The sequence below is a fragment of the Mytilus galloprovincialis genome, chromosome 3 (assembly GCF_965363235.1).
Source record: "Mytilus galloprovincialis chromosome 3, xbMytGall1.hap1.1, whole genome shotgun sequence".
Classification (NCBI taxonomy): Eukaryota; Metazoa; Mollusca; class Bivalvia; order Mytilida; family Mytilidae; genus Mytilus; species Mytilus galloprovincialis.
The window spans coordinates 12,333,803-12,357,645 of NC_134840.1; the positions used below are offsets into that span (position 1 = coordinate 12,333,803).

General features: G+C 33.7%; 1 protein-coding gene across 1 annotated transcript in view; it reads left to right on the forward strand.

Annotated features, from left to right (window-relative positions):
- The first annotated feature begins 2,668 nt into the window (after nt 1-2,668).
- LOC143067200 (dynein axonemal heavy chain 2-like) overlaps nt 2,669-23,843 on the forward strand; it is a 101,029-nt gene continuing 79,854 nt past the window's right edge. The window contains exons 1-12 of the mRNA XM_076240295.1: nt 2,669-2,780; nt 4,025-4,244; nt 9,916-10,013; nt 11,168-11,516; nt 12,343-12,507; nt 14,041-14,279; nt 15,047-15,238; nt 15,815-15,952; nt 20,271-20,378; nt 21,738-21,943; nt 22,319-22,448; nt 23,239-23,421. Of these exons, the coding sequence (XP_076096410.1) occupies nt 4,055-4,244; nt 9,916-10,013; nt 11,168-11,516; nt 12,343-12,507; nt 14,041-14,279; nt 15,047-15,238; nt 15,815-15,952; nt 20,271-20,378; nt 21,738-21,943; nt 22,319-22,448; nt 23,239-23,421 (1,998 nt within the window). The 5' untranslated portion in view covers nt 2,669-2,780; nt 4,025-4,054. The remainder of the gene's footprint in view (nt 2,781-4,024; nt 4,245-9,915; nt 10,014-11,167; nt 11,517-12,342; nt 12,508-14,040; nt 14,280-15,046; nt 15,239-15,814; nt 15,953-20,270; nt 20,379-21,737; nt 21,944-22,318; nt 22,449-23,238; nt 23,422-23,843) is intronic.

A 23,843-nucleotide genomic window follows, 5' to 3' on the forward strand; every position in this document is an offset into this window, starting at 1 on the left:
TTCGGGAATGGGTCATGTTTGGTAATTAAAAGACCAGACGACGTAAATGACAAGCAACAATTTAAGACGTGGAAAATTGTCCTTAGTAGGTTCAGAGAGAGACACATCGAATGGATCAACCAATTTATGATGGTGTTCATAAAATTTAAGGTGTGTCATTTTTAATCGTTCTTCTTCGTAGCTTTGTTGGAGCAGTGAGTAGGGGAAGTTTGGCTAGCAAGGTTCATTTCGCCATTTTTTTCATAAAATGTCCTGTAACAAGTCAGGAATAAAGCAGTTGTTATCAAATAGTTCGTTTATATATGTATGTTGGCGTTTGTTTTTGTTGCACTTTAGTGTTCCTGTTGTTCCCTTGTTTTCCTCTTATAGTTGATGAGTTTCCCTCTGTCTTAGTTTGTAACCCGGATTTGTTTTCTCTTAATCGATTTATGACCTTTGAACATCGGTATACTACTGTTGCCTTTATCTAGGATTTATATCTGTCAGTGATTGCAGAAAAACTAATCCTTCTGACATAAATTACGTGTAAGAGGTGTAATCTATTTGCACAAGGTCAAACCTGATTTCAGAATGTTGGAACTTCAATTCTATATAACTATATCGTCACTTATATTTTTGTGTGCTGGGCTTCTTGCGGCAGCTGTAGACGATGAAATGAAATTGTTGAGAGGAGAGTTGCTGGAAATTAGAAGTTCCTACAAAATTCTGGTCCGAATGATGGATGAACTAGAAAAAACTAATGCAGTTCTTCAGAAATGTGGTTGTCAAACGGAAAATTTAGCTCAAACCTCCAATAAAAACGACGAAATGTTAAATTTAGATCGGATTGAAAGCAAACATTCAAACCAAACAGTGAGTGTATCAAACCAAAGCAAAAGACTTTCGGTGTCAGATAAAATTGCCTTTCGGGCGTATGTGAGTGAAACTATTTCTAATCTTGGAGACGATCAGACTATACCATTCAGATCAGTTCAATTTGACTCACACGGTGCATTTCATGGCGACAGCGCTGTTTTCACATCCCCTAAAAGTGGATTGTATGCATTTTTCTGTACAATATTAGTTTATCCAGGACAGAAATTAGAATTTGAACTTTTAAAAGACGGTCATGGTTTAGCATATGGTGGAAGCTATGGCTATACTCATTATGGAAGCGGAACAACTTCAACACTATTACAACTAAATGCAGGAGACAAGATGTACGTTCGAGTTCATAGAGTTTATCATTCCTCAACTGGAAAGACTATTTATCCAATATTTTCACATTTTATGGGATTTAGTCTGGATTAGCCGCAATAAATATGTCAATCAAACCCTGAGACTGCGTGTATTTAGGCAGCTACATTATAGTCTCATATTTTGCTTTGTTCAACTCTATACTGAATCAAGAAGATAAAAAATCAATTAAAGTATGTTATCTTCTTCCTTTTTCGTATTCAGTTGCATGTGCTCGGGTAAACTGTTTGGATGTGCTTATTTTTTTTATTTGTCCCAAGGATTTGGAATCCTTGAAATTCATTAAAGGTCATAATTTGGGATATAGAGTTTTTTTTTTATCATAGGGTTCAATTTTCTACCAAAATGTTGTGTTTTGGAGTTGATAATAGTCATTATCGTTGACAAAATTATCTTTAAGCTATATATTTTGTGATAACTAAGGTATGATCGAGCAAATAATATATCTGTGAATTCATTATTATTCCGATTGGAAACTAATTTTCGTGGGTACAGGTGAACCACGAATTCAAATGTTCAACGAATAACATATTTTCAATAGGCTTTGTATACAGAGATTTGAAAAACCACGAAATCAAATATCCACGAATATGCAAGTTTTCAGCAATCCACGAAAATTGATACCCACGAAAATAGATTAATCCATAGTATACGTTTTTTTTTCAAAACAAGTAATTTCCCGACTGAAAACAAAAACACCAAATGACCTAACAGAAATTGGTTGTTTGGAAGAATATACTTCAGGTTAATATGTGTAAAGACATTGTGTCTTGTAATAAAAAATGGAAAAAGCAGTTTACCGGGTTAATTTTTATGACGACCTTTTTTGTAACGACATTGGTGACCCATGATGGTCTTGCACGATCGGCGACAGAACACAAATCTTGATAATAGTAATGTTGCTGTAGTAAAATGTCGCACAGGGCGCATTTTGGCCGGTGCGATCTGGTGATCACAGAGGTCGAACCTTGAACAGTAAGCCAAGTATGTAAACAGCATTCGTCTTGATATTATAGCTCCAATATCTAAATTCTAAATTCATGGTTAATTTCTGCATATCCAGAACCCAAAGAATTCAATCTTAATATAATGAAATCAAACAAAAAGATTGTTAAAACGGGTCCCAAAACCCAAAACCTGAATACACGGTAAGATTCACCATATCTAAGAACCTCAAATATCAATCTTGTAGTAAAGATTAAGTTCAATTTTGGACCCGATTTTGACTTAGTTGAAAAACTTGACCAAATATAAAAAAAGACTCAATACATGTCGAGTTAGATTCAGCAAATAATATTTTTTTATTGGTTGTTAAAATCAATCAAATCATAATCAAATAAAAAAAGACAATTGCACATGACCACGTGTACTTTCCTACCGTTATTCAACAGTTAATAAAATTGACAATAAGGAATTTAAACTTGATTTCATGCAGTATACTTTTGAATAAGAGTCAGTGATTCGTTAAAACAAAGGAAACACAATCATTCGATTTTTGTTTTTCACTTTCACATTCAAGTCACGACAACACTGGATAATCTAAGGTAAAATATTGCTAATTTATATAAAAATTTAATTCCCCAAATGATTAAACTTTCGTAAAAATAAATATACAGTTGTAGTGTTAATCGAATAAGTTTCAACTTATGTCAAAGAATGTTTTTTTTGTATACAAACTTCGGTCGTTAGGCACTCAAATAAATATGGCCATTCCTAGTTCCTGTCTGATGTTAACAGACATGTTTGTAATGTTCACTTCTAGTTGTTGACCATGAACCAGCCTAAGACAACATCAACCCTTGCAATTTTGTAAATGTAATTATATTAAGATTAAATTATTTACATATAACATGCGCGATAGGTCGGGTGTAGGATTCTATGCTGTTTGCTTATTGACACATATCACACATATAGCCTTGAAAGAGAGAGGTATTTGTTTCACGTACAGGGTTTTCACTTTCATTAATGATTTGAAAAAAAATCATAATTCAAATTTTAGATGTAGCTCGTAGCTACACAGCTACTTTTGCATAGGTACTATGTCTGTACCAAAAATCTGTAGTAATGGAAATCTACTTCTAATATTCAGTACTATTTTGTTACTCTAAAATTATTGTAATATTTAGGTACCTGTATTTTACAGTATTTGATTTGTACTTGAAAATTTAAGTACTACATATTTTTGGTTACAACGTTACATTTTCAGCATTTTAATAGTATGTCTATTTCAAATCTCTTAAAATTATGATTTTCAAACATGGAATATTGTGATCGCTTTTGGTATTATTTCTGTACCAAAATTTGAAGTACAAATCAAGTACTGTAAAATACAGGTACGTAAACAGTACAATAATTTTAAAGTAAAGAAATAGTACTTAATATCAAAAGTAAATTTTCAGTACTGCAGATTTTAAGTACAAAAATAGTACCTTTGCAAAATTGGCTGTGTAGTGGTCCTCTACCCAAATGAATTGATTTTTATCTGAAAGGCAATACATAGGATAGAAATTTGTTTTTGGTAAAAACGTCCTTCTCTTACATTACCTTGATAAATACATTAAATTCGCTCAAAATTATCAAAATACAGTGCTGAGCTTTAGAGATTTCTATTTTGGATTGTATGTTGAAAAAAAATATTCAATATGTTGTTATAATCAAAGTGAACACACACATGATGCTGTTTAATTGTTTATTCTATAGTAAAGATTAAAAGATTTTTTGAAAATTGGTCACATGCAGTGAATATATTAAGGGGACGGGACACTGGTCCTATCTCTTTCATTCGCAGAATTTATCCTGGTCAAGGAAAGAAAAAGGTATGGAAGAAGAAAGTGCAGAAACAAAAGAAAAAGGAGTGACGAGTAAGGCTTCATCTAGATCAGGGTCACGGAGAAGTTCTAAAGCTGGACTTTCTAGCTCAAAAAGAAGTTCACCAAAAACAAAGAAAAGAACTATATCACCTAAAACCAAGTCGTCCAAAGGTGTTGTAAATGAGCCGGATACTCCAGGTAAATAAAAGCTTTGACAAATGAAGGTTTGATTAAGATTGTACTTCGTCATGTATCACCTCTAATATTTGAAGCCATATAATTCTAACATTAGAATACCTTTAAAGTACGAGCATGCTCTTATAGATACGGAGTCTTTTAAGATTCGGCATTTTCCTCTTTAAAATGATTGGCGGATTGATTGTTGTTTGCTTAACGTCCAGTGGCAAATACTTCATGCATATTCAGGAGGAGAGGAGAACAAATTAATAAATGCAATAGGTAGGTCCTGTAATAGAGGCCGTTTGTAATGAATGTTTGGGAATTCTGGACTGCCACGGAAAAATTAGGGTATATTGAATAGGGACAGAAATTAAACCGGCCATCTTCGTGTCCCTTAAAGAGTTTTTGTAAAGGTTCTTAACTTGTAAAGAGAGGGGCACTCACTTTATACGAGACATTGGATTTAACGTACCCAAATCTGACCGAACGACTTTCATACGAAGATAAGATACCACAGTAGGCGAGTAGAAATTTTTATTTGACCCTTTAATAAAAGGCATCATTTGCATGTTTTAAATACAATTCTGTTTATTTTATTTCTGATGAGGGCTCTCCTCCGCCCCTTTTTATATCTCAAGTTACTTTTCTATTTATTCAATATAGGTTTTTTTAACAAGTTTGCACATATTTCTTAATAACATTGGCTTTGACAAACTATAGAGAAGTCAATGGTCTGTTTTATTAGTAGCTCAATCTAATACTAGTAATTAAACCTTATTTTTTCCCCTACAGTTTTCAAATAAATTGTACAAATTAAAACAAGATGAAAAGCTGGTCAAATTTGTACAATTTATATAGAATTTACTACACAAAACCTTTTCTTTCTGCCCGGAAAGTCAGTCTCAGAACTTAGACACCAAAAGGCCATACTAGTTAATCAGATCATACAGTAGAGGCTGGCTTATATATTATTTTATTTCGAAATCACGAATTCGAAAAAATGTTATCACGGTTGATCATCGTTATCGGAACCGGATGATCAGATTTTTGTAACTCTAGATCATGGATTAAAATAATGATCCTAGATTGCTTCCAATCCTTAAAAAAACCAAATTCAATTCGTCATCGTGAAATTTTTATTATTTTTAAATCGTGCTCTCAGATTTAAATTGTTATCGCAAATATTATAATTCATATAATTTCGCAATAACTTTTGCATTTCAAATACTATACGGTTCGTTTTTCCTCAAGTCTGCACTATTTGTCATAATTTGTTTCTAGAAATTACGAATCATGAATAAATTCACGGGATTTAAACTGACCCCGTACAACAAATTAAACCGTATTTATATGTTTCGATCCTCCAGCCGTTTGATCATCAGTCCTGTTCTTTTCATGGCAACTCATCAAACCATAGAACAGAATGTTAGGAATTTTTAAAGATAATTAGAACATAAAATGTAAATATTCATATTCACAAGATTTTTATCAGTTGGCTTTTGCAGGAGTTATGAGTATCTATATTGGTATCTGCCATATCTGGTATATTGTTGTTACTAAAAACCTGAAAGGATATGTGAGGGCCCTCATGGGGTTTTTTGATTATGTGATTACTTGGCCGTTTTTTTAATGATTATTTGATTATTAAGCCAAATATTTCATGATTATTTGATTACCTAGGACTGTATTTTTAGTTTATGATTATTTGATTACTAAAGATAAGCAAATATTTAATGATTATGTGATTATATTGGCAAAAAAATGGTGATTATGTGATTACTAGGACCCCCCCTTGAGGGGCCTCATATGTTTTAAGTAGTCCTATAATATATGCCTTCGCATTATATATTCACTATTCAACGTTTTCATGCTGATATTTTCATTTTTTTTATTTTTTGTCTAATGCGGGTTGCACCGTGATTGATATTTTTTTTTTTTTTTTTATCAGAATAGTAAATAGAAAGAGTAAATAATGCCCCGAAGTCATATGTTATAGGACTAATGTTTTAAGGAACAATGTCCACATTTAAACGAAAAATTTTCTTACTTGGAAGATCTTTATCAAATTTATAGTTTTTGTAGCGACCCATGTAAATAACGACCACCACCAAGGAACAGAAGAAAAACCATACAAATCAGTACATGCATGGAGGTTCAAAGATACCACCCGCATATCAAAATCCGCACACCATGCAGGTTCACAGATACCACCCCGCATATCAAAATCACACCGATGCAGAAATGCACCTTATGTGTTCTTCTCCTAATTTAAGTGTTTTTGTTGCTATCCAAAATTAAAGTTGTGGAACATATTTAATCAGAATCATTTGGTAATCCATGATTTTCTAAATATTGTTAAATATTTCACAGTGGTATCTTACCAACTAGCTTTGTTTTAACTTGTTTATTTACTTTTGACCTTAGATATTATTCCTAATAATTTTATAAGATATGTGTTTTCATTCAGGTATCGCAGATCAAATTTATTCGTTCATAGTGTGTTAATTTAAGCTTTTTTTTTTATTGAGTTAAGCCTTCCAATTGATATTTTGTCGTCTGTTTTTCATATGGGAGAATGTTTTACACTAGTAATTTTGGGGCCCTTTATAGCTTGTTGTTCGGTGTGAGCCAAGGCTCTGTGTTGAAGGTCGTACCTTGACCTATAATGGTTTACTTTTATAAATTGTTATTTGGATGAAGAGTGTCTCATTGGCACTCATACCACATCTTCCTATATCTAATCAGTGTTTATTCCATTATAGTCTTAAACATTAAAACGAAATATTACATAAGAACACTGCTAATTTTGTTGTACTTGCTATATGTTGGTCGTCACTGTGACTGTGCATTACAGTTCAACATAGGGTAAAAGGGGGAGCTCTTTTTGTCAGAAAAGAACGTGACAACGCACTCATCCACACTGATCTGTGTCCTCACTTGTATAATCCTAAAATTATTTTTTTTTCGATTGAATAAGTAATAACGAATCTGTTGCATGTAATAAAATATTTATTTAATTCGTTATCACGTATCTTATACCAGAAATCCTAATTATATATGACTTCATATATCTAAATGAGTCCCCTTAAAATAAAACATCCGGAAAATCTGTTCCGTTTCGTTCACGGTCCTAAATTATGTTGGAGCTCGTAAAAAAGTAAAAAAGTTGTCATCCTTACAAATGTATGTTAAATGTACAGTATGATCTGACAGATGTAGTTGGTTAATCAAGGTTCATCATAACAAATTAATGGACAACAATAGTTGTATTTACATCTCAAAAACTTTAATACTCATCTTAAAAACTGCTCTGAGGTGCTGAGTGCAGTTGAAAAAGTTTTAAGGCCGACATCGAGCATCATAACAAATGGACAAAAATAGATGTATTCACACATAAAAAAAAAACTACTCTGAGTACAGACTAACCTGTGCAGTTGGAAAAAATGTAACGCCTGGCATCCACTAGATATTTAAAAGTTAAATACTTTTTTTGTGTTTTAGAAAGATAGTCTTTTTTGGATTTTCAATTTGATGGGCATTTTCCCCCTGTTTCTGTAGAAGAATGATGTAGGTGTTAAAGTAAACAAACAACTGAATTGCATTTGATATTGTCCACTCAGCTACACCCTTCAACCCACCTAAAGTTGGTCTGAGAACAGTTATTTAGTAACTGCATTTCTTTCTTTAAATTAGACTAAGACAATAAATGAAAATAAAAAAATGCTTTCTCAATTAAATTTTTACAGTGTGCTGTACTACTTTTGGGACAATTATATCAAAATTAAAGAAATCTTCATCGCCTCTAACTCAAAAGACGGACAATTTTATGTTAAGGGGGTCCTTAAATCTTTTGACAGCTTCTATATTATGTGCTAATTTTTAACCTTTTTCAGCTGGACCAAATCATTACTTTAATACTTTAAAATTCATCACCCAAATTTTTTTAAGTGTAAATTCATCCCCTATTTGCTATTTAAGACATAAAACATGAAGAAAAACATCTGGAAGAGGTATTAAAAAAATTAAAGTAACGCACTTTCCACACTATATTTGGGGACAACAAAAATCAAGGGACGATAACTGTGTACCCAGACCAGTTGATATCTTCATTGTATTGCTTATGAAGGACAATCAACACAATATAGTGAACTTGTTACGAATTCTGGTTGTAATTGCCTACTACCAGAAAGTTATCCTGCCCTTAAACATTGATTAATACAATGCAATAAAACATACAAACACAAAAACTTGCCTGATTGGCTCATCCTCAAAATATAAAATATATGGGTGATGTTTAAACCTTGGAAACAGTCATGATTAATTGGACTATTAAAGTGGATTTATTAAAAACCTTTGAATATGCCATATACACCCTGATATTAATAATATAGTACAGTGCTATAGGTGTCAGACCACCAATTAAAAATCCCTATCTGTTCAACCAAATTTTGCAATTTTCACAGCTTTCTAAATATTTTACCTCAAGTTTAACTTCAAGGAAACCAGATATATCCTGAATTGTACATGTATCACCTTCCTACATGCTAATTTTCAACCAATGTTTAAAGTCTTGTAAGAAATTTCTGATCTTGAAAACACAGGTACTACCAAAATAACTCCTGGTTTTCTGGAAATCTTAAATTAGTGTACTACAATGTATGTAGCGCATTAATCCTGAATTTTTAATGCAAACTCAAAAGACAAGTGAATTTTGACTCAAAATGGTCTAAATATATCTTCCTTTCACCAAAAGTTTCATTTCTGCAAATTTGTTGGTTAGTTCAAGGAAACAATGACATCAAATGCACTATTTTTTGTCCGAGTAGACCTACTTTCACATATGTTCTAAATTAGAGGGGGTAATTGGTGGTCTGACACCTAAAGTAATCTCAGATATATACTATGGTAAGAAGAAATTCTAGCAGACACTTGTTGTTTTCTTTTCATTTCGAAATTGGTTCTTCTTCAACTATTGAGTTATATTTGATTGCTTAATTTGATAAGGATCCTTTTTGCTTTCTTGGAAAAGAAAATAAAAAAAAATGTCATTACTTCATCCAATGACAATGTGAGATTGGTGAGAGGTGGAAACACTAATTTTAAATCAAATATCAGAATTCATATTCACTCACTCACAGTACATTATAGACTTACATGTATACAATAACTATTTTCCTTTTCAAATTTACACATGCTCATCCGCTTTTTATTGGATTCAACCACTGCAACCAATAGAAATCATTATCTTATGGATCCCTGTTTTAGTGTTTATGTGTTACACGTAGTAAGTCTTTTATCTAAATAACTTTTAAAATAAAATCAATCCTGATTTTTTAAGCAGACTAAGCATTTACTCTTTGTTTATATAGTTCTAACAATAAAATTGATTTTTTTTAATAGATGAAAAACCACACTCATTTTATAAGCCTTACAAAGTGAGGTCTTCCATAGTCATTGCCATCCATTGTTCTGCATACATGTGTCTTATTAAAACCAGACAGGAACATATATATTGGTGGTTATAGATAAACTGCCAATTTAATTTTTGCTTAATAGATGGAATAGCTATAGCCGTTACAGTTAAAATAGCCAACTTATTACCCTAATTACCATGATAACAGTGCCCTGTGGTGTAGCTATTATTGGTATTACATGTTTTCAGATCTGACATTTTTATGATATTTTATAGAGGAAATCAGCACTCCAGAGGGGGCAGATGGGGGAATTCCAGAGATACAGCCACCTATTGTGGCCAAAAAAGTACAAACACCACAGAAGCCATCAGTGGTAAGATAATGTGAGGTATAAAATGGAAACAAATGGAGAATAGCAAAATTTAAAATATATATATTCAAAGATACAAATGGAAAACAATGTTGTTTTTTTTTAGAGCATTGTCATTTTAGATAGGAATAAAAATAGACTTGTTGAAACATCAACAAATTAGTAATCCATCAATTAAAGTTATCAAAAAATAAAAAGGACCCCACATATTCTTCATCTACAATAGCCTAAAAATAAAATTGTAGTATTAAAATGTCTAGTTTACTCCACAGTTTATTTCAACAGGGGAACTATGTCTTTAAAGTAGGGATCTCAACTCGGTGAAGATTTAGTAATCAATTACTCGTTCGATTTACCGAGCGATACTTGAGTACTCGCTCGGTGAGACTATACAAAATGGAAACACGAAATTATACTATTTAATGTGTTGTAGGTCGTTGTCCTATAATTGTAAAACCCTCAACATTAATACCTAGGACTAGATAAAAGTCAAATGATTTTTTTACCATAATTGAATAATTTTAGATCATTTACTATGTGTACTAATTATGTAAACTGGTCAAGTTATCAGTTAAGATCTATTGAAAAATTATTACTCAAGCAGCATTTGGAAACCGTAAAACAACACATTTAATGATCAACAAAGAGGTGATAATTATAACTTACTAATGCCATTAATCATTTTTTTATGGTCGATACAGGGTGCAACTTCGAACGTACTGATTTCTCAAATTTGTTAGGTAACTAATAGTCCTGCTGATGAAAAGATATGATCTGATGGTACAGAGGTGAGGGAGTGACTTAGATTAGCTAAAAGTGTCAGCTTGGGAAAATGCTCTTGTTCATATATCCTACATTGTGTACATATACCTTTTTGAGGAATTCTAAATAGCAGAAAACGCAAACATTTAAATAGTATTCTTTTTTTTAAATTTTGAATAATATATAATGTCCTGGGAGGTGCTCTCAATAACAATATTGTTAGTTTAACTTAAGAAAGCAACAACATTCTAACAGGAAACCTATTAGTCGAGTATCATTTTGGTAATCGATACTCGATGCTACCGAGCGATACTTGAATACTCAAGTACTTGTTGACATCCCTACTTTAAAGCGATGTTTTTTTTTGTTATCTAAGTAATTGTTTATTTATATAGGTACACATGTTAAAGGAGAGAATTATGGTTACAAACTTAAAGACCTCTATGTGGGAAGAATCCCACAATTACGCATTGGAGAAGTTTCTAGATGACCCTGGATTACAGCTGATGATAGCTTATATGGACCAGTACAGAGGATTTGTTATAGAATTTACCATACCAGGATATCCAATAGAACAAATGACATACTTTATTAAATGTCAATTTACTACAAAGTTAACGGCAGATAATTTCCACAAGATATTTCGGTATGGGTCCCTTCAAGGACAACACTTACAGAGTTTGTTAAGACTGATGGATGGATTCTTTGCACCGGCTTTCTTTGAGAATACTTCATGGCCAGATAGTATCCTTTAAAATACATTATTTTTATTACTGTAAATTCAGAAATTATTGTGATATCGTGAGAAATTCTGTTTAATTCATATAAAAGCAATTACAATGCAAGTTAAATTATTGTGATTATTACCCTGTCGCATTCTTGGCAATAATAAAAACATCGCAATAATTTCTGAATTTATATTACTTAGAAATTTGTTTTCACTCAGTGGAATCTCATAGAATCTGTAAATTAAAAAAGTTTTTCAGGAAACATGTAAGCCCCAATAAGTATTCAGGTAATATCTATGATCCCCAAACATTTGTCAGAAAACTTATGTAAACCCAGATAAGATTTCAGAAAACATGTGTTAGCTTCTTTAAGTTTTCAGGAATTACATGTAAGCCTTTATAAGTTTCAAGGAAATATATAAAATCCCCTATTAATTTTCAGGAAACCTATGTGAGCTCAAACAAGTTTCATGTAAAATATGTAAGCCCCAATAAATTTCAGGAAGCATATGTAAGCCCTATAAGTTTTCAGGAAACAAATTTAAGCCCCTGTAAGTTTTCAGGAAACATATTTGTAAGCTTCAGTGAGTTTTTAGGAACATATACAAGCCCCAATAAGTTGCAGATAACTGGAAGCCCTTTTAAATTTCCAGGACTAAAATGAAATGAAAGCCCCTTTAATTTTACAGGAAACATATGTAGGCCAGAATTTTTTTTCAGGAAACATATGAAAGCCCCTGTTATTTAAAAAAAAACAACACATGTATGTCCTAATAAGGTGTCATGAAATGACATCCTTTATTACAATTGATATTTTGTATATATTCTTTAACCATGTTAAGGTATACAGAATGAATTTGCCTCACACTTACATAGGTTCCTAGCCAAGTTAACAGATACAAGATGGAGATTAGCTGATAAAACTGTTCTGTATGTACCAATGGAGGGCCTTAAAACATCTGCGGAGGAGGCAGCTAGAAAGAAGGAATATATACAGAGATTGGAAGGTATTTATAAACTGAGGGCCTTAAAACATCTCCAGAGGAGGCAGCTAGAAAGAAGGAATATATACAGAGATTGAAAGGTATTTATAAACTGAGGGCCTTAAAACATCTGTGGAGGAGGCAGCTAGAAAGAAGGAATATATACAGAGATTGGAAGGTATTTATAAACTGAGGGCCTTAAAACATCTGCAGAGGAGGCAGCTAGAAAGAAGGAATATATACAGAGATTGGAAGGTATTTATAAACTGAGGGCCTTAAAACATCTGCGGAGGAGGCAGCTAGAAAGAAGGAATATATACAGAGATTGGAAGGTATTTATAAACTGAGGGCCTTAAAACATCTGTGGAGGAGGCAGCTAGAAAGACAGAATATATACAGAGATTGAAAGGTATTTATAAACTGAGGGCCTTAAAACATCTGTGGAGGAGGCAGCTAGAAAGAAGGAATATATACAGAGATTGGAAGGTATTTATAAACTGAGGGCCTTAAAACATCTGTGGAGGAGGCAGCTAGAAAGACAGAATATATACAGAGATTGAAAGGTATTTATAAACTGAGGGCCTTAAAACATCTGTGGAGGAGGCAGCTAGAAAGACAGAATATATACAGAGATTGAAAGGTATTTATAAACTGAGGGCCTTAAAACATCTGTGGAGGAGGCAGCTAGAAAGACAGAATATATACAGAGATTGAAAGGTATTTATAAACTGAGGGCCTTAAAACATCTGTGGAGGAGGCAGCTAGAAAGACAGAATATATACAGAGATTGAAAGGTATTTATAAACTGAGGGCCTTAAAACATCTGTGGAGGAGGCAGCTAGAAAGACAGAATATATACAGAGATTGGAAGGTATTTAGGAAAAGGTTTGATATTTATTTAAAAGGGAGGGAATTGAGAAACATTATAGAAAGAATCTATACACAGGTTTGAAGGTATTTAGGAAATGGTTTTATATTTATTTGAAAGGGAGGGAATTGAGAAACATTATAAAAAGAATATATACACAGAAGTTGAAAGGTATTTTAAAAAATATACATGTAACAGATAAAACTGTCCTTCATATACCAAGGTAAAGAATTGAGACAGGATATAAACAGATGTTAGAAGGCAATTTAAAAAAAACACATCTTACACTCATAGCCATTAATTTAGTATGTAATGTGTAAGTCGCTAGATTTTTTAGTTTAAAAAGTGTAGTTGACAAATAGTCATCATTATGTACCCTTTCAAGGCTTTGTAAGCCTCTGGGATTCCTCAACTATTCTGTATAGATGAAGACTACTTCATGAAGTTATGATGTCTTGACTGAGGTTCCAATGGTGGAAATAAATGTATATACCACAGAATTTTGCGGAATACATACCAAAATCTCTATGTTGTCACAATCCAATCTCAAAACTAGACACTCATTTGAAATCTGTATATAGCTCAAAAGCCTGAGTTACATAGTTGAAAATCCTCTCTAAAAATCATAAAAAGGGGTCAAATTTTAATTGATTACATCTTACCACATCAGTATCATTCTATAATTTCAGCTGCTATGATTCACTGGATCAGACAAATTAAAGAAGTGCTTGCTACCCAGAATGCCTATGAAATTGTGGAGAACACTGGTCCCCTGCATGAGATAGAGTTCTGGAACAGAAGATGTACCAACTTAACTGGTATCAGCAAACAACTGGACAAGTCTGGTGTAAAGAAGGTTACAGAAATTTTAACATTTGCAAAATCATCATACATAGAGCCATTTCTCAAAGTCTCTGAACAGATCAAGGTAAATACAGTCATTTCTCATAGTCTCTAATAAAATCAAGGTAAATACAGTCATTTCTCATAGTCTCTAATAAAATCAAGGTAAATACAGTCATTTCTCATAGTCTCTAATAAAATCAAGGTAAATACAGTTATTTCTCATAGTCTCTAAGCAAATCAAGGTAAATACAGTCATTTCTCATAGTCTCTAAGCAAATCAAGGTAAATACAGTCATTTCTCATAGTCTAAGCAAATCAAGATAAGTACAGTCATTTCTCATAGTCTCTAAACAAATCAAGATAAATACAGTCATTTCTCATAGTCTCTAAACAAATCAAGATAAATACAGTCATTTCTCATTGTCTCTAAACAAATTAGTAATTGAATTTGTAAGGAAATTTCTTCTGCAGATTGGTTTAATAACCCATTAAAACTTATAACAGAGAATTCAAACTTACAAATAACTATGTGACAAAAGGTGATAGTTTGTTCCTTTCCTACCAGAGTTTCAGCTTGTGATTTTAGAATGAAATTGGTACTGTTCAAAGCTTTAGTGATAGGTATTGTCTTTTTATACCCTATGATCTCTACAATTTGCCCATTATCTCTTTTACTTGATGTGGAATACATGTAGTGACTTATGGACCATGTGTCTTCGTAGCAATTTTTGCCATTGCACTTAGAGATTTTAACATCAGGTGCATATTTAATAAAAAAAAAAAATATACCACATTTTATATGTCATTTAATTTACAAAAACAATTTGAAGAATATTATTTCCATTTCAGGAAGGATCAAAGCAAGCAGAAAGTAATTTGAAGTTTTTAATGATGCTGAAAGATCCATGCTTTGAGTTATCTCAATCCAAACCAGCAGACATTCCGAAGTTATTACCTAAAATACTCAACTATATCAGGATTATATGGGTTAATGCCCCTTACTATACTTCCAGAGAGAGGCTCACATCATTGTTTAAGAAGGTAACATCCCTTAAAGTCATGAAATAAGTATTTATGAAGATTTCTCAATCCAGATTGATTAATAGATTGATTTATGGTTGATTGAAATTGGGCAACAAATGTTACATGCACATTCAGGATTAGGTTACATAAATGATGAATTGAAATACAGGTAGTGGACAAAAGGAAGTTCCAGATCAAAAAATGTCCTATTTCAAATCAACAATTTTCCCCAAAAAAATTACCTAGGAACTTTATGAGCAAGTTGAATAAATTAAATACCCTTAGATGTAGACATGTTTAGAATTTATTTGTTTATTTAGCAATATTATTATTCCGACTCACTTTTGCTTTCTGTCGAGGTGAACGCAAAAAAAATATTTCTGGAAAAGTTTGCTATGCATTCTAGACAAAATGAAATTTAAAAAATTTGGCATTTGTATTCAACAAATCAGAAATGTAAATGATTTTCCTAAATTTTGTTTAGGTCAGTAATGAGGTAATTAGCAGATGTAGAGCAGCTCTTAATAAAGACAGGCTATTTGATGGCTACGTACAGTCTGGGTTACTGAGAATCTTGTATTTTACATTTTTTAGGTCAGTAATGAGATAATTAGCAGATGCCGAGCAGCTCTTGATTTAGACCGGCTATTTGATGGCTATGTACAGTCTGGGTTACTGACACTAAAGCAGTGTATTGACAGCTGTGAAGGATGGAAAGATCTTTACGAAAAGGTCAGTGAAAATAGAAAATAAAAAGGTGCATTGAACTTTAAAGTACAAATGGACTATCAGCTACTGATGATACTTATAGTATATTCTTGTTTGATGTTTTTATTGATTAGATTTTGTTGGAATCAGTTAAAGGAATCTTTCTTTCAGAGTTATGGACTTTTTTTAGGCAATTTTTCATACATTTAATTATCAGTCACTCTTAGAAAAGCAACCAAGCGTAAAGGATGTAATAATTTGCAGTTCTTCGTTTTTGATATCTTTATTACCTTACTTTTGGTCCCTTAAAATAAAATTAGGTAAATTACATGGTGGAGGACCCAGGGAATTTGTTACACACAATAAGGGAAACAATTCTTTCTGTCCATAAATAATTTGAAATTGAGAATATTCTGTTTTTGCATTCACTAAATTTTTCTTTGAAAACATAAGGGTTGGAATAAGATCTTCTTTATTTGCATTGTTCAACATACATAATGTGATTAGCTGTGCCAAAGTCATATGTAAGTGTTTGCTAGTTCCAAATCAGTGATGTATAAAACTTGACCTAATTGTTGATTGAAACGGATCCAGAAATTTTTGTAAGGGTGTGCAAGCTCACAGACTGCCTAAGAAGAGGCCCACCCCAGTCATGCTTCAGTGATTCCCTATATAATCAACCAAATTTTTCCCACAAAGGGGGGGGGGGCTGCAGGGCCCCCTGAAAAACCCTCTTAATCTGCCTCTGTGATATATAAGAGATGGCATATTTCCTTTGTGCATTTTCCTATCATCTTGGATACAGGATCTCTATCAAAACCACCTAGATCAAATTCCTTTCATTCTTGCAACCATTTTTATGTAAGTTATTAAATAAAGATTGTAAGACTTTCTTTTGAATTAACAAGGAAGCTGTAAAAAAAAAAAGACAGTGTTGTAGACAATATCCAAAATAGAGGATTCTTCCACAATTTTTGTTTCCTCTGTTTGTTTATAGGCTGCACATAAAAAACAACACTTTTAAAAATAGGTTGCAAGCATTTTCGTTTCTATAATGTGTGTCAATGAAACCAATTATGTCAAATGTGTCTTAAGAATGTTGTGATTTGCAGAAATTTATATATTACAAATGTTTTTAGCTCACCTGGCCCGAAGGGCCAAGTGAGCTTTTCTCACCACTTGGCGTCCGTCGTCCGTCGTCGTCGTCCGTCGTCGTCCGTCATCGTCGTCGTCGTTAACAATTTACATTTTGAACTTCTTCTAGAGAACCACTGAATGGAATGGAACCAAACATGGCATGAATGTTCCTTATGAGGTGCTGACCAAGTGTTGTTACTTTGTAGCCGATCCATCATCCAAGATGGCTGCTAGCCAGGGACTTAGTTTAACATAGGACCCTATGGGAAATGCATACAAATGACTTCTTTTAGAGAACCACTGAATGGAATAAAACCAAACATAGCATGAATGTTCCTTATGGGGTGCTGACCAAGTGTTGTTACTTTGTAGCCGATCCATCATCCAAGATGGCCGCCAGCAGGGGACTTAGTTTAACATAGGACCCTATGGGAAATGCATACAAATGACTTCTTTTAGAGAACCACTGAATTGAATGAAACCAAACATGGCATGAATGTTCCTTATGAGGTGCTAACCAAGTGTTGTTACTTTATTGCCGATCCATCATCCAAGATGGCCGCCAGCGGGGGACTTAGTTTAACATAGGACCCTATGGGAAATGCATACAAATGACTTCTTTTAGAGAACAACTGAATGGAATGAAACCAAACATTGCATGAATGTTCCTTATGCCGTGCTGACCATGTGTTGTTTCTTTGTAGCCCATCCATCATCCAAGATGGCCGCCAGCCGGGAACTTAGTTTAACATAGGACCCCATGGGAAATGCATACAAATGACTTCCTCTAGAGAACCACTGAATGGAATGAAACCAAACATGGCATGAATGTTCCTTATGAGGTGCTGACCAAGTGTTGTGACTTTGTTGCCGATCCATCATCCAAGATGGCCGCCAGCCGGGAACTTAGTTTAACATAGGACCCTATGGGAAATGCATACAAATGACTTCTTTTAGAGAACCACTGAATGGAATAAAACCAAACATAGCATGAATGTTCCTTATGGGGTGCTGACCAAGTGTTGTTACTTTGTAGCCGATCCATCATCCAAGATGGCCGCCAGCAGGGGACTTAGTTTAACATAGGACCCTATGGGAAATGCATACAAATGACTTCTTTTAGAGAACCACTGAATTGAATGAAACCAAACATGGCATGAATGTTCCTTATGAGGTGCTGACCAAGTGTTGTTACTTTATTGCCGATCCATCATCCAAGATGGCCGCCAGCGGGGGACTTAGTTTAACATAGGACCCTATGGGAAATGCATACAAATGACTTCCTCTAGAGAACCACTGAATGGAATGAAACCAAACATGGCATGAATGTTCCTTATGAGGTGCTGACCAAGTGTTGTTACTTTGTTGCCGATCCATCATCCAAGATGGCCGCCAGCCGGGAACTTAGTTTAACATAGGACCCTATGGGAAATGCATACAAATGACTTCTTTTAGAGAACCACTGAATGGAATAAAACCAAACATAGCATGAATGTTCCTTATGGGGTGCTGACCAAGTGTTGTTACTTTGTAGCCGATCCATCATCCAAGATGGCCGCCAGCGGGGGACTTAGTTTAACATGGGACCCTATGGGAAATGCATACAAATGACTTCTTTTAGAGAACCACTAAATGGAATGAAACCAAACATAGCATGAATGTTCCTTATGGAGTGCTGACCAAGTGTTGTTACTTTGTAGCCGATCCATCATCCAAGATGGCCGCCAGCGGGGGACTTAGTTTAACATAGGACCCTAAGGGAAATGCATACAAATGACTTCTTCTAGAGAACCACTAAATGGAATGAAACCAAACATAGCATGAATGTTCCTTATGGAGTGCTGACCAAGTGTTGTTACTTTGTAGCCAATCCATCATCCAAGATGGCCGCCAGCAGGGGACTTAGTTTAACATAGGACCCTATGGGAAATGCATACAAATGACTTCTTTTAGAGAACCACTGAATGGAATGAAATCAAACATGGCATGAATGTTCCGAATGTGGTGCTGACCAAGTGTTGTTACTTTGTAGCCGATCCATTATCCAAGATGGACGCCAGCGGGGGACTTAGTTTAACATAGGACCCTATGGGAAATGCATACAAATGACTTCTTTTAGAGAACAACTGAATGGAATGAAACCAAACATTGCATGAATGTTCCTTATGCCGTGCTGACCATGTGTTGTTTCTTTGTAGCCCATCCATCATCCAAGATGGCCGCCAGCATGGGACTTAGTTTAACATAGGACCCTATGGGAAATGCATACAAATGACTTCTTTTAGAGAACCACTGAATGGAATGAAATCAAACATGGCATGAATGTTCCTAATGTGGTGCTGACCAAGTGTTGTTACTTTGTAGCTGATCCATTATCCAAGATGGCCGCCAGCAGGGACTTAGTTTAACATAGGACCCTATTGGAAATGCATACAAATGCCTTCTTTTAGAGAACCACTGAATGGAATAAAACTAAACATTGCATGAATGTTCCTTATGAGGTGCTGACCAAGTGTTGTTACTTTGTAGCAGATCCATCATCCAAGATGGCCGCCAGCAGGGGACTTAGTTTAACATAGGACCCTATGGGAAATGCATACAAATGACTTCTTTTAGAGAACCACTGAATGGAATAAAACCAAACATGGCATGAATGTTCCTTATGAGGTGCTGACCAAGTGTTGTTACTTCGTAGCCGATCCGCCATCCAATATGGCCGCCAGTGGGGGACTTTTGAATGAAATTAAACATGTTCCTTTCCTTATCAATGAGGTTGTGTTGTCACTTTTAGCCAAATTTTATATTTTTATGCCCCACCTACGATAGTAGAGGGGCATTATGTTTTCTGGTCTGTGCGTCCGTTCGTTCGTTCGTCCGTCCGTTCGTTCGTTCGTCCGTTCGTTCGTTCGTCCGTCTGTCCCGCTTCAGGTTAAAGTTTTAGGTCGAGGTAGTTTTTGATGAAGTTCCCTATGATATGATCGTTCTAATTTTAATACCAAATTAGAGATTTTACCCCAATTTCACGGTCCACTGAACATAGAAAATGATAGTGCGAGTGGGGCATTCGTGTACTGAGGACACATTCTTGTTTCATATGATTTCAAAAACCCAAGTAGAATCAGGTGAGCGATACAGGCTCTTGAGAGCCTCTAGTTATACATGTACTTACAAAATTTTCAATCATATATTTTATTTTTATTTTCAGACCTCCAAAATGCAACACAAGCTTTCTCCTGTACCATGGGTTCTTGATATAAGTAACATTTTTGCTCAGACAGATGCCTTTGTTCAGAGATGTAAAGATTTGACTGAGGTTGGTATTTTATTTTAAAGGCATAATACAGAATATAATAAATTCAGAAATTATTGCATGTATTTATTTTTTCCAATTTTTGGACCATGGACGAAAATGCAAGATTTATTTAAGAATTGAATGCTCTTTTTTGTAAATTTATTGGGGTGTAAAAGCGTTGACCGAAGTACATTTTGTATGAAGCGCGGAAGCGCTTCATACTTAAAATGTGCGCACGGTCAACGCTTTTACAACCCTATAAAATTACAAAAAAAAGCATTCAATACTTATAATTACATTTTTACCTATAGGATCATGAAAACACGCCTTTTATCAAGTTTTTATTTCATTTACCTGTGCACTTTATTGTGGGACCTCGTGTCATCATGAATGAGAAGTTTTATTGAGTGATACAACTGCTGAATTAGCCAATCAGAATAACGCATTGTAATGAAACATACATCTAATGTAATTATTAATTATTGCTTTTTCTTTGAAAAGCTGCATACATATGTATGTATAAGATGATGAAAAAATGCATACATATATGTATAAGATGTTGAAAGGTGAATTCTTAGTACATGTATTGCCATATTCTTTCAGATGATTTTTGGCATTAATAAAAACTTCAGAATAATTTCTACATTTACAAAATTGAGAATGGAAATGGGGAATGTGCCAAAGAGACAACAAACCCAAGCATAGAGCAGACAACAGCAGACAACAGCAGAAGGTCTTTAATGCAGTGAGAAATTCTCGGACCCAGAGGCGTCCTTCTGCTGGCCCCTAAACAAATATATACTTGTTCAGTGATGATGAACACCATACTAAACTCCAAATTGTACACAAGAAACTAAAAGTTAAAATAATACAAGACTAACAAAGGCCAGAGGCCATAGTATGTTTACTATGTGTAGCTATATTAGATTATTTCCAGAAACAAATTCCATATCTTTGGAGACAACAAATGTTGTTAAGATTACGGAAAATCGCAGGATGAAACGATTATTCTGTTTCCTTAAAATAAAATATGTTGAATTTCATATATATTTCTTTTAAAAATCCTAAAGTAGTTCTAAGATTAAGATCTGCTCACAGTAAGGCATCAATTATACCATGCTGTATATATCAAAGCTTAATTCTTAACGTTTAGGACATAAAGGCAATTTTCCAAAAAAATATAATAATGTCCTTAAAATTGACTGTACACTTTTTGTAATTACACTTGTAATCAACTTTCAGTGAAAGGAGAAGGTGAATAAATGTTAGACCTATAAATAAGAATAAAAAATATGTTTATTTTTGTATTATTAAGTTCTGTGTAGGAAGTTAAACACCTCCATTAGAAAGATGTGTATATCTGTATTGAAATTTATACAGGTGTGTAATGCCCAGGTCCACTTTGCCAGAATGGAGGATGGTAACAAGAGTGAGATGCCACAGTTTGCTGGACAGAAAGGTCCAGAGGTGGCTAAAGGACTACTTGAAATAGAGAAAACATTCAATAGGATGCTCAGGAACCTTGGACTGGTCAAAAACAAGATATTAGATGTTAAAGTCACTTCATGGCATGATGATTTTAACAGGTTGTTATTAATAAGTTGAAATATTTAACTTTGTAAACTTACATCAATTACCAACAAAATGTTCATCCAAATTTTTTTTAATATCTTTAATATATCTTTTCTATAACGATTTGTATACAGAATATACTTGAATATTTTGGGCAAGACTTTGTACAAATATTAATTAAGATAACAATGTTGAATTGTAACAATGTTATTTTTTGAGACTTTTAAGGTGAGTCACTTACCCCAAAAACTTATCTTAGAATTGGAGAAACTACAGTTGAAATTTTAATTTGAATATAAGGACGAAGAATCATATAAATTGTGAATTATCTGCATGTAAACTGGAAATGTCAGTATAAAATGAACAGAAATCATTTTCATGTACTTTAGATTTCGAGACAATATGAAGGATCTAGAGATCATGATGCAGAATATGATGGACTCTGCATTTGAAACTGTGAAGACAGTCGAAGGAGGTGTGGAATTATTGGATATTTTCTGTCATCTGTCACCAAGGGAGGTAAGTAAGGATTTTCTTTGCATTGTGACAAGGGAAGAAGGTGATGAAGAACTTTTACTATTTTTACTGTGACAGTAGAAGTATGGGATATATTTTCCCTCATTTGTTTTAAAGGGAGGGAAGTTATGACCGACTGTGTGACAGTAGCTCAGGGGTTAACAAATTTAGTTACAGCTAACTAGCCCAGGACTTATTGGCTGCAAGATTTTACTAGCCCTGTTCGAAGAACTGCTAGCCCATCCAAACTAACCTGCTCAAGTATGCCTTACAAATCAGATTTTTCTGCATAATACAGGGTGGGTTTCATGTTTTGAAAGGGACATTACACACTGTATCAACTAGTTCATTTTTATTCAGTGTAGTACTATGGGTCGTTAAATATTTTCTGGCACAGAAAACATGTTCATATTGTGATCAATGCATGATACCGGGCCACCCTGAGTTATTTGTTCTATTTTTAAAACATGTAACTGTTTAACAGGACCTGTACAAACCAGTTCAAATGCTTGGAATCCCGGATGATTGAATCTGATTGGCTAAGATAGAATAGGGATGAAGGGATTTTCCACTATCTATTTTGGAAACGCCAAGAATTTTTGTTACTACTACTAGTCCGTCGGGCGTATTGGTTTACAAGTTTTGATTGCCTGAGGCAAAAATGCTCTAGTATGGGTGTCGGGTTAGTGGATTTTTTAACCCCTGTAGCTATAATTTATACTGTAAATACTTGAATTGTTGTCAAAGAATAAATTGCAAAGTGATGTAAATTTTGACATTTTTTGTATTTCAGGCCATTAAGAGGATGATTGATAAGAAGACCAAGGATGTGTTTATAATGTTTAATGCAGAACTAAATTGTGTCAAGGTGGAACTATCCTCTAAACCAGAACTACAAATGTCTGACCATCCAAAGTATGCTGGACTAGCTCTGTGGGCCAGACATCTCAAGAATAGAATCCAAAGAAACATGAATGTAAGGTTTACAGTCTGTATTGATATATATAAATGTGATACACGGGTTTTCTTGTTTAACATATTCACATTTAATCATGTCAGTAAAAAGTGAAGTTAGAAATTGATATGGAGATAAGAATAGATATTTATAATTGTTTTTGAATAAGTAGTGAAATTAGCTGCGAAAATACTAAGTTTTTGTTAAAATTGATATATATATTTTTATATAGAGGTAAAATATGCAAATTTGATTTATAAAGGTATATAATATGCTATTTCAAATTGATTTTTAATGTCAAATATGAGAAAAAGTTAGCTATTGTGATTTTTTTTTCACCAAATCACAAAACTAAATATTTTCTTTTCATGTAAGGATTTCAACAAAAATTGAGATACAGACTAGTTATTGATGTTAAAATTTTGATAACCTTTTTTAGCAAG